The 12,352-nt window shown below is 41.9% G+C and overlaps 1 protein-coding gene across 2 annotated transcripts in view; it reads right to left on the bottom strand.

The window, feature by feature from the left end:
- LOC146633556 (Na(+)/H(+) exchange regulatory cofactor NHE-RF2) overlaps nt 1-12,099 on the bottom strand; it is a 43,811-nt gene extending 31,712 nt beyond the window's left edge. For both annotated transcript variants that reach the window (XM_085351534.1, XM_085351535.1), the window contains exons 1-2: nt 11,397-12,099; nt 10,072-10,368 (exon numbers count right to left, since the gene is read on the bottom strand). In XM_085351534.1, coding sequence (XP_085207660.1) covers nt 10,072-10,368; nt 11,397-11,843 — 744 coding nt within the window. In that variant the 5' untranslated portion in view covers nt 11,844-12,099. The remainder of the gene's footprint in view (nt 1-10,071; nt 10,369-11,396) is intronic.
- Nucleotides 12,100-12,352: the final 253 nt, after the last annotated feature.

Genomic DNA, 12,352 nt, shown 5'->3' with positions numbered 1-12,352 from the left:
ACAGCAGATGAACAGTATCTGGAAGTCATGTTCTTTAAAAATAGGAAAAAATCTCAGCCGTCAGCTGATCCATCTGCTGTTCACTAAAGCCTCATCAGAAACTGTCTCAGTGGAAGGTTGGCTCTCAAGAAACCATTTTTAAGGAAGGGAAACAGGGAGAGAAAGCTGAAGTATGTCAAATTACACAAGAGCTGGACTGAAAATTAGTGGCAACAGGTCTGATGGAGCCATGAATCCAAATCTAAAATGCACAAAGACTGTGCTGAATAAAGGTATTCACACCATATATTGACTTTCAAGCTTGTTAGAATTGTACAGACTCCATTTTTGCCCTAAATGTTGTATTTCCAAGTACGTTTGCACATGTTTCAATAAATCACTGCACCTTTTTCCCATTTCCTGAGGAAATGATAACAAACTGAGTGGTGGCTCAAGACTTTTGCACAGCACTGTATGTGATGGGCCGGCTGTGTTTCCTGATGTTGTGATTTCATTGGAAACAAATGTGACCTTCGGAGCAAATCATCCATGAGAGCCGCTGTATGTAGCTGATGGGATTCTCACTGCCCGATTTCACTACAGAAGGAAAAACATCAAACACACTGACTGTCCAAAAGGATTTTCCAGAGAGCAGACTCTTTGCCTCAGTGATTTCAGCGTCCTGAATCCTAACAGTGATCTGTCGTTGTTTCATTTTCACAGTCATGCATGAGGTTAGTGAAACTATGCAAAGCCAGAAAGCACAACAGGTGGTTTAAGCCCCCCTTACAGAGTTTCGCTATCTCTCACTATCTTTCTTCACCTCATTCTTCCTTAATCTCCTGTTTGCTTTGCATTTCACCCTCCATGCCATGATAACTTATGCCAGCTTTCTGCTCAAGTATCACATCCAGCATGAAGAAACTGGCAGAAAAACAAAAAGCTTGCTTCTACATACATTTAAATGCCATTTCAAATTATGGGCCAATGTTGACGCATTTGGTGGTAATGTGATGATGTATGTGTTAGAAAGAGGCAGCGATGTTTTAAAGGTTGGGGCAGTTATTTTCTCTACCCTCTGGTTGTTTTCCCACCTTCAAATTCATGTAAAAAATTCTCTCCATTTTGTGTTTTTGCTGTGTGATGGGACGGCCGTGAGTGATGTAACGTTTGGATGAGTGCGTCCACACCCCTGTTATCAGTGCGTGGCAGATATCCCTCAACTCTCAGAGGTGACGGTTGTGGTTTTGCGTGTGTTTTTCACAGTGTCCAAGAAACCGTTTGAATGAGCAGAGCTTAAACAAGTAGTTTATCTATTGATTACAAAATAGAACGTTTATCAGTTTAAGTCATTTTCAAGCAAAAAAGTAACAAAAATTCTTTGAAATTGAATTCGTGATTTAATTTAACATTTTATGTGTATTTTATTTTTAAACAAAACAAGACATTCGACCAGGTTTTGGATAATTATCAGTCATCCAAAAATAGAAAGAAGTTCTACAAGTTACCGACCTATATATGTGCATGTATTACAACAGTCATATCATGGAGATACAAGCATGATCCGTGCTGGATGCCTCAACACAGACTTTGAACATGGCGTGGTTGTTGGTATGGCACGGGCTAATCTGGGTGTTTCAGAAACTGCTGACCTACTGGGATTTTTCTCCACAACCATCTCTAGGGTTTACAGAGAACACACAACAAATTGAAGCAGATGGGGTAGAGTAGCAGAAGACCACACCGGATGCCACTCCTGTCAGCTAAGAACAGGAAACAGAGGATACAGTTCACATGGGCTCACCAAAAGGGGACAATAGACGATTGGAAAAAACATTGCTTGGTCTGATGAATCTCAATTTCTCCTGTGATATTCTGATATTAACATAGGCTTGACCTCACCTCACATGCAGGTGAGGTCAAGCCTCCTCCTCTTGTTTGTCACTACTCAAGCATCCTTAGAATTCCCAGTTGATCCATAAGGAAGCAAAACCTCTCTCCCATTACTTGACTCCCACAGACAGAGCAAAAGATGGCTTCAATTAAACAGGTCTGAGATGTGTAAGCTGAGTAAAACAGAGCAAGGCCAGTGGGACGTCAGATGTGTTTTTCAAAGTGTGTGTGTGTGACCTCTGTGAGGATCGATGTATGGGAATAGATGCTGGCCTGCAGCTGTGAGTGTAGCAGATATAAAGAGGAGTGTTTCAGGGAAGCAGCAGAGATGTGACAGCAAGTCTGCATCAAACAAAAAGCTCTCTTTACTACTTTCAAGGACTTCTCACTCAACAGAATAATTTCTTGCTGCTTGCTTTTTGAGTTCTCTGTATGTTACAATGTTTCTGTCTCTTTCTCTCATATTTTTTGCCAGCACTTTGCGTGGGCAGTGCACTGTTCGATCCTCACCCTGGCTGCGGCCGACCTACTGTACATTCCAACATCCAACAACTGACATTTAAAAGATGACATTAAGAAAACTGAGACAGAGAAGCAGAACAGAGTGTTCATTACCCAAACAGAAAAGATTTATCTGTGAGAGAACTCAAAATCGCAAATTAAATATCAGAGTTAATGGTTTCAGGAAAAGCTTTTGGATGCTAGTCCCCGATGATTCAAAGATGGCATCGGATCACAGGTCTGTTTTTAACATTCAGGCCAGTAAGGGCTACACAAAAGTAGTACAATCTATAAATAAAGCTGAGGATTTGGGTCAAGCATCTTAATTGCCACAGATATGATTTTTAGATAGCAAGAGTTCAGTTCTTTCATAATCCATCCACGTATGGCTTTGGTAATTTGTTAAGTCATTAAAAAGAGCTACAAAGTGCTCCACAGAGAAAAGGCACAATATATTAAAAAACACATGGGAATCAGTTAATGCAGATACTTTATATAAACAATATTTTGTTTTAGTGGAGACTTCAAGGAAGTTGCTGAATAGGAAAAACAGATGTTGGACAGATTTAAGCTTGTAGAAAAGGGACAACAAGCAGAGATTTGCTGCAGGATCTGAAGTTCAGTTAGCCACATACCGCATCAAGAGCTCACCATCAGTGACCTTAATATAGTGCTGAAATCAGGCCATGAAGTGGTTTCAATATTGTTCTAAAATAAACTGAAACCAATGAAAAAAAGAAAAAAAAAAACACATAAGATATATATTACTAACTTTATGAGCCATGAAGGCCAGAGACCAAAAGCTCTGCCCCCTTTAGTTTTTAGCCAGACAAAATCCCCCTGCCCAAGGATCTAAAGGTACTGGTATGTGCATATGGTATTAAAAGGTCACAGGGGGACCTAACAAGTAAATGGACAAGTAAAAAGTCTATTTCAGTAATCTAGATGTTATGAAATACTACTCTTTGTTTAGCAATATGGTGCTCAAAATAGTAGGACTTCACTACACCAGCACTGCACCAATAACATCAGATTTAGACATAAAATGCCAAAAAAGAGAAAAGTCCGTAAAATTCAACCTGCATGTCCTGCTGGATTAGTTTATACAGCTGATCTCAGTTCTAGTCAGCCTCAGCTGAACATTATTTATGTATCCAACTGGAAAACCCCATATAAATTTAAGTTACTTCAGCCTCTCTACAGTTGCTGCAAGCCACTATGCAACCCATCTCCAGTCCAGGTCGCCGTTTCCAGGCTTTTCCTGCTTTAAGTTAATCAGTGTCAAGTCTGCTGTCCGCTATGGCCGCGCTGTTCTGTACCAGAGAACCACATGCATATGCTTTCTACTTTTGTGTATGCAGAAGCAGGGAGTGCCCAGAGCAGTCTTACTGCCAAATGTACATAACTGCGATCTTCTTTTGATTCAAAGCGTTCTTAACAATAAAGAGCAGTGTCAAAACACCTTTTAAGGTTTTCTAGGTGACAAATTCAGAAAAGAGCATCTACTATATAAAATGCATAACCAGACATTTTTGTATCTAATTCATTTTAGGTAACTCTACATCGCTTAAACTGTCCATCTGGCGAAGTGTTCAGGTCAACATCCACTGGTTTAACTGGGAAACAATTTGAATACATTATCAGCTCTGCATAGGGAGAGATAATACAAGAAGCACACAGCTGTGCTCACTCTCACATACCCACCCACACACATTTAACACAGTACTCTCAGTTGTTCATGTCTCTCTGGCATTACCCACCTTCAATTTCTGTGTTGCAATTCCCCAAAATACATAGCCTACACATACCATCGTTCCCCACTAGTGACCCTTCCACATCCTACGTGATCCCACTCCAGGAATTAAGTTTACTCTCTCTCTCACACACACAGAATCAGGACCCTTGATGTAACAACATTGGTATTCAAAGCAGGGGGTGGAGGGTCTTGTACACTAGCTCCAGATGTTGGTAAGAGTCACTCACTCTCGCCAACTTACAGTAAAAAGTAAATTAGTTTCAAACTCTTCATAAGCATGAAACATCTGTTTAGAAGACGTCAGTTTAAGGGAGATTAAACAAAAAAAACGCCCTAAAAGAAAACTCTGCAGAGTACCTCACACAAACTGCTGCCTCTGTGCAGCCCTTTGCAGTAACAGACACCCCCAAATGGCTCGCCTTGTCAGAGCAACAACTTCTCATCTGTTTGCCCCTCACAGTACACCTTAGAGGAGGGCAATCCTGCAGGTTATGACACGGGCTGAAGTGGCGACTGCAGGACCCCCAGACAAATCCTGTGCTCTGTGCTGTTACATTGGAGCTGACAGGAAACATCTTTTTCCTATTATCCCGGGCAAAATGAGAGGCTGAACCAGAGAACAGGACATGTGACTCCCACTGAGTCAGAGCTGAGCCGTGGTCTCATTTTCTGTTGTTAAACTAATGGCCAGAAATAATCATTTTTAGGAGGCAGAGACCAAGAAGCAAAAGGGGCATTTAAAATACAACATGTCAAACAAGGAAAGAGACAAGCCTGCCTTGTCGTGACGGTTTACAACATCTGCAGAGAGACAGAGGAAAAGCAGATGTTTTTCTTGCCTTTGCGGATCTGTTTAAGGTTAAATACACAGAGATGTACATTACTGCTAAAAGCACCTCTACTGTTTTCGTCTGTTTTATCCATACAGAGAACACTGATGGCAGATTTCTTTTACACTCCTCACCCCTCTGACCTCAAGCCCTGACTTTTAAACATCGTGATGTCTGTCCATAATTATCTCACAAAATGGTTTTCACTCAAACGACTACAACAATCTGCATTTTCTAAAACGGTTTAGTGTATTTCTAGCGACCGGTCCCAAGCCTGGATACATGGGTCTGTTTAAGTTCGTTTAAGAGGATTTTTAGTCTAAGTTGTTGTTGTGGTTTTCTCACTATAATATAGAGTCTTTACAATGGTCATAATGGTTTGATGGAAGTCAGAATTTAGGGCGATGCAACTGCCTGTTGAACAAATATGCACATGTGCATGTTTGTCCTTGCACCATCATCATCATCATCATCATCAAATCGTTAATATGCCAAACTTGATCATGCAAATGTTTCACGATCAGATGCAGAATACCCTCACATACCACGCCCCTCCTCTCTGTAACTGTTTTGACAGATGCATCTCCACAGGGAACAGGTGATCTCTACAAGACGTCTGCAAATCTTTTACATTTTTATTTAAAAACAAGCTTCTCAGTGGGCTAGAAGCAGGATCAGTCATCTGCTGTTGCACTGTTTCATACTGATCAGTATCTGAATGGGACATGTTGTTAAGTATCAAATCACCTGGAAACAGAACTATTAAAGTTACAGCTCAGATGTTGCATCATGTACCGGGAAAGCTGTAAAACTTCTCTCCTCCTTTTCTTTGTTTTCCACATATAGACTTTTTGTGCCAAATTTAGCCGTGTGTATGTTTCCTGCACGCTAAGTGGTGTCACTGTGACCGTCACCATAGCAATGACTTTCTCTGTGTTTCCTAACAAGCCTGGTGTCAAACCACCCCGGAGTCCAGCGGGACTGGAAAGACCAACAAAAGGCTGCAATATATTTATGTGTGTCGGAGGCTTCACCATGAACAAAAGAGGAAAATTCCAGCCAGGGAAAGGTGAACAACAGAAACAATATCCACTCTGAAATGCAGCAGTTTCCACAGATGAGGTAATGCAAGCAGTCCTCTCCCCCCAAACTTTCTATATTACACTTAAAAAACAAACAAACAACTTAGTATGCAATCCCAGTACACCACGGGTTAATTCCTAATCTCAGTGCCAACAAACACCAGCTAGCTCTACTCTATGTATACATGCTGCTTTCTCTGCAAGCTCTTTTGCAACCCACCTCCAACCACAGCTCCTCATTCAAGTCTTGTCTGCTGTCACTTTTCTTTGTAGCAGGGTGCTGCTGCAACCATACAGTCCCTGGCCACTTTATTAGATACATTTATCTAGCTGCTTTTTAATAATGTAATTATCTAAACAGTCAACCACATTTCAGTGCATTTAGGGATGAATAACATGACCAACTCTTTATGATCACAGTGTAGTCATCTTCTGTTAGCTGCTTCCAAAATGCACTATGTTACAAAGCTCAGACCATCTAAACCTGGTTTCTTGAACACGACAATGATTTCACTGTCACCAGATCTCAGTCCAATAGAGCACCTTTGATATGATGGAGCTAGAGATTCCTGTCATGGATGTACAGCCGATGTACAACTCTGCAGCAACTGTGTGACGCTCTCATCTGAATATGGACCAAAATCTCAGAGGAAGGTTTCCAGCACCTTGTTGAATCTGTGCCATGAAGAATTAAAGGCAGCACTGAAGGCAAAAGTCCAACCCAGTACTAGCAAGGTGTAACTAATGAACTGGGAAGTGATATCCTTCACTGGCTGTTCTAGGTAAATGTGTACGTGAGCATGCATGTCTGTGTGTGTGCTTGTTTCAAAACAGGTTCTGGAGAGAAAGTGAAACCCAATGCTTCATCTTTAAGGTTTAGTGTTAATGACACACACATAACACACCTCACCGCATGTGTGTGTCTGCAAAATATATATAAATATATATATATATATATATATATATATATATATATATATATATATATATATATATATATATATATATAGAGGATATTGATTTAGAATGCATGCACACACACAGCCAGTCCATCCATCGCTCAGCCGTCGCCCTCTCGACTCCTTCTGCTGTACCACAAATCAAGAGAGAAGTAAACATGAGAGGAATGCAAAGGAAAAAAGCAACCTGGGGGATGAGCGGCCATAAAACAGAGGGAAAATACAGACAGTGTCATGTAACCTGGGGAACACATGCACAAACACACAAATCCCTCTCATGGGGATATTTATTGGGGAAATGTGAAAGTAATTACAGTTGCAGAAAAAAGTTTATGTCATGTTTCTTACGCATGTAGCGATTTTAGGCTATTAGACCTGCATGATCTGTGGCTGTCGAAGCTTCTATTCGTTCAGCAGACAAGGGGATATTAAAAAAAACACAAGCTGTAATAAAAGTTTGGCATTTGACGGACATAGTTTGAAACTGAACTGATCATGGCCCAGATTTTCCCTTTGCAGCTGACACACTGGGACCTCCTACACCTCCCCTCCCATCCCCTAACAATAATTTTGTGATTTTTGTTGCTGTAAATAAAAAGTACAGTGCTCTCACTGAGTTAGTTAGCAGTAGGTTCCAACTTTGAAACCCATTTTGAGCCATACTTGTCTACGTTTAGGAAAACTGGCACCATTGAACAGGCATGAAGTGAATTCCTGTTCTTTTTGGATAATTTTCGTATTGAAGAAAACATAGGATCTTTCTCAAGTCCTTTTATGTTAATATGTTATTTTAAAGGTGTTTTTTTCGTGGATTCAGAGGTAAGTCTATCTATTTTAGGTCACAATGCAGCTCTGACGTCGCCTCATCTGCCCTTTCTCCCATCGTACAGCAGGAGGAAACTGTCTGTGGCAGAGTTCTGAAAACTAGAAGGTGTGTTTGTTGGTGAGGGGCAGCGCATGGGTTCAGGAGCCAGGGCACTCTTTTCTTACATGTGCTCATTTGGACATTACACTGAATTTTCATTGGGAAGCTAGCATGGTATTATTCCTGAAATCTGGTACGTACCCAGCTTCACCAGGTAATAGCTCGAAAATGAACAATGTACGTGTGCAAAACCGGCTATAGCTTGAAATTTGTGATTTTCACTGAATATACAAACATAATCTGCACAAAGTGAACTGAAAGTGCAAATTAAAAACACCAGTAACATAAAACAGCTTGGGGGTCAGGTATCCAATTAAAAAAAAACATCCCCAGCAGGAGGCTAGACCCTGGAAACACACTGTGTACATGCACAACCACCCTCACTGCTATACTGGTACATGCACAACCCATCTTTCTCCCTCATTGTGTGACTCCTTTGCACTGCAAAGAGGAGAGAGCACTTCCTGAAACTTCTTCTTGCAAAGCTCAAGGTTAGCACTGGCTGTGGTTCCTTCTATCTGCTCTGTCTCTAGTTCCCTCTCCTACCTTCTCTTAAAAAAGTGAAACCTATGAGGAAATTTGCTTAGCTCAGCGGTCTGGCTCTCCTGCTTTGATGAGCAAAAAGAAACTTTTACAAGAATCAAAAACAAAGAATTGGGAGGAGTATTTTACTATGTATTTTTATAGTTTATTCTTGTCTCGGTTATTCTGTGTTTCTTCGGTGGTCTGTGTGTTTTTCCCCTCCACTTTCATTGTTGTAAACACCAAACAAGGGGACGTGCTGCATCAGCAGGCTGTGCCAATAGTCTGCATATGTCCGAAGAAGTCCGATTCTTTGGAGGCTCACAGGAATCAGTCAGGCCACAGAGGAACTCTTCATTGCGCCAGTAAAAATAGAAAGAAGCTGATTATCTGTCACGGTGCCTGAGCAAATGAAGTCGTTTCAGTGAACTGTTGATACATCAACAGGTTTCCTTCGTTTTTTATTCGGAACCACAGATGCCTTTTTTTGGCTCATCTTGCTGAGCTTTTCTTCAATTCTTTCATTAGACTCATTAAGACAGAAAAGAGAAACGAGAGACCGCTGAGCAATTCCTGAACCGAGTACTAGGATTTCTCCCCACAGGTCAAAGCCAGAGCTGGACAAAAGACACACACACGCAAACACACGCATCCAAGATTTAACTGATTGGGCCTGTCACTGCTCTGGTAGAAGGACTGCCTGAGTGCTGCTCACATATTGGCAAGGCAAGCCTAAGTGAAAACACATGTTGTGTAAATGCAGAGAATAGAAGTTGAGCCTCGGCCTCCCCCCAATAAAGACCATTTGAAACCAAATCCGATCAGATCTCAGAGCGTTCCAGGAGAGACAGAGCGGGCGGAAACGCTTCCTGTTTTTCAGGACAAAGGGGAGTAATAATAAGCAGTGAATCCAAAAAAAAAGAGAAAATAAAAAGTATCGAATGCTTACTACAGGTTAGGCAACCAACTGTGACAGCGATCCTGTAACTGTCCTGTAAAAACACTCGATCTACAACCTTTCAAAATATAGGCAGGTCATTATTTTTCATGTATTGCAACTTTTTTATTTTCAAGATTTCTGTGGATTTTCTTTTTGCAGAGTTACTACGTTGCCTGGTGCCAGATTCCTAACCTCTGACCTTTCACATCCTCTTTGACCTCTAACACAACATCTGGAATGCTTCACCCGCATTCATTGCATTCACACGTAACAACGCAGACTGTGGAACCTGAATGTTATCTACGTATCTGATCAAAAACTGGCAAAGCGACAAGAAAACAAGTCTAGGGTGAAAGCATGCTGAGGAGAGTCTGTTCAAAGTGATGACTCAGTCACTACCTTCCATCTGTTCTAATGCAAAGTGCGTATTTTTAACTCTCGGGTGTGTTCAAGCAGACAAATCTCTAAGAATTTTCTATGATGACTGGCTCGAGAAGCTTGACAGTTATTTGTGGGTTTACTGGGGAGCTGGTTCACACTGAAAAAAAGAAAACACACTCTTTCTGTAAGTTTTAAATTCTTTTGTTGTTAGACAGATATCTCCTTAACAAGCCTGGAAACACACATATTAGTGCTTTAGTAAGCGTGTAGTGTGACCATTGTGATGATCCAGCACGTCCTTACCTTCTTTGCAGCCTTAGACGGTGACCTCCTAGTGGGCTTCTGCACCTGGTCGCTCACTGTGACGGGCTGCTTAGACAGAGAGCCGTTCTCCCGCTTCTTGGAGGGGGAAGATGGTGTTGACGATGGTGCTGGAGAAGGAGACACAGGTGGAGAGGAAGAGGAGGAAGGATTTCCAATTCTAAGGACGGCCATATCCTCTGTTGCTGTGAGGCGCAGGCTGCGTAGGCTTTCATAGGTCTCAGAGTCAACCACCAGCAACCTGGTCTTGTTGTCTATGGCCTTAATCCTCTGTACCACCTGAGGAATGGAACATCGAACGTTTGGTTTGAATACATTAAATTCTCTACAGTTTGGCAGCAGATAATTAAATGCTACTCCTATGAAGGATTAGTCCCAATCCATCCATCAAGGACTTGTTTAATATATAATTACTGACCATTATATTAGGCTGTATACACCTTTTAACATGCAGGCCTGTGATTTGCATCTTTATTTTAGGAAAAATGCTGTATAAGCAACGTTTTGAAAAAGGCGATGGCTCTAGGTTTTTGGGGTATGTGTGTTCCTTTAACTGAATTTCTTAACATAACTTTGTATTTATTTGGTTCTTACTGTTTGACAAAGCAACTGTATCAACTGATCCATCAGTTTTTCTAACCATTTATTCCCATACATCTGTAGTGGGAATATAGTGGGAAGCGATGTTTTCAAAACTGACAATTATCATTGTCGTTGTTATAGATCATTGTCATATGAGCAGGAATATGAGGCTCCTTAGAAACACCTGGGTGGCAGATTTGTTCCCTGAACTTCAAACACAATAGTCAGAGGGTTTGTTTTCGTCTTTCAAGCTGCAACAAACCTAATATACAGCACACAGAGAGGAGGCTGGTGCTGATCTTCCCCCGTGTGCCTGCAAGCTTGTGAAAATAATTATCTGAGCCTGCTGACTCTATCTGACCACCAGCCAGGCCTTGCAAATAGAGGAGCACACAGTTTGTTAAGATCTTATTTACAGGGACCGGTTTATATTTAAGCTCAGGCCACTGACTAGAGACTTGCTGATTTGTTGAATTTCACTAGGAAAAAAAAACTGCAAGGGAAGGAATACAGCCTGCGTAAAGTTCTTGCTCAGCGCGCCCCTTGTTTCCAAACAAAATGTTTTGTAATTCAATAACCTGCAGACCTCTGGTCTGTGACGCCGAGTGGAGGAGGAGGCTATGCGCCACCGTGTCAGGATGTCTGCATCAGCCAGTGTCACCTGTTGATGTAGCCCCTGCTCAGCCAGCTAAGACACAAGTTAAATAATAAACACATCTACTTGCCTGATGGTGCGTCTCCTTCTCCACGTTTACTCCGTTCACTGCGACCAGCCTGTCACCGGCACGCAGCCCTGACGCTTCTGCGGGGGAGCCAGCCTCCACTTTGCGGATGAACTGGCCGCTCTTTCCTTTCTCGCCATGCAAGTGAAATCCATACCCGTTCTCCCCTTTTGTCATGACACAAAGCCGCGGTTTCCCCACTTTGGCCATTTCCCCCTTTGTCAGTTTAAAGCTTCTGAAGTGTTCAAGTAAAATATAACAACAACAGCAACAACAATAATAATAACAATAAATGGAAATATTGGAGTTTAGGAGAGCGACTGCAGGGCTGCTAAACTTCTTGGAGAAAACATATCTGGCTGACACGCGCGCTCTCCCAGTACAAAAACACAAAGTGGAACAGCCACAGATGCGCTTCAGAACAAGAAGAAAAAGAAAAAAATAGTGCATGCAAGAAGCAGCAAAGTGTAAAACTTCAGGTAACGAAGCAACAGCAGCAGATCCTGTGTCTTGTATCCAAGCTGAAGCGCACGGCTCAAAGACTCCAACAAAAACCCGACGGGCGCGCACAGACTTCAGAGCCCCCGACAGCGCACCATTACTGTTACTGCAGACGTCGAATAGACTGCCGGGTCCTCTCCTCTCACTGGAAATTTCTCCATAACAACAGTTCGGAGAGCATACGCTGAGTACAGTTTGCTCTGGGTTAGAGCCGCGTGCGCAATAGCACCACCTCTTCCCAGACCGCTTACCTGCTCTCACTGTTTTGGGCAGGGAAGGAGGACTAAAAATGATACAACATTGCCCCTGGGTGGCAGGAAATGGTTTTGAACGGTGTCCTAAAAATAATGAAAACACCCAGCTATTTGGATTCTCACTCTCAATACATCCAACTGGTAGCCTAATTGTAATGGGTTCAGACAACAGTTCATCTAAAGTTTCGGAGCCGTTTCATAACA

This window comes from Diplotaxodon limnothrissa, linkage group LG4 (genome assembly GCF_057381915.1).
Source record: "Diplotaxodon limnothrissa isolate DT_005_m linkage group LG4, D_limnothrissa_male_GT1.1, whole genome shotgun sequence".
NCBI lineage: Eukaryota > Metazoa > Chordata > Actinopteri > Cichliformes > Cichlidae > Diplotaxodon > Diplotaxodon limnothrissa.
The sequence above is the reverse complement of the archived record's forward strand: the minus strand, read 5'-3'. Positions and strand labels throughout refer to the sequence as shown.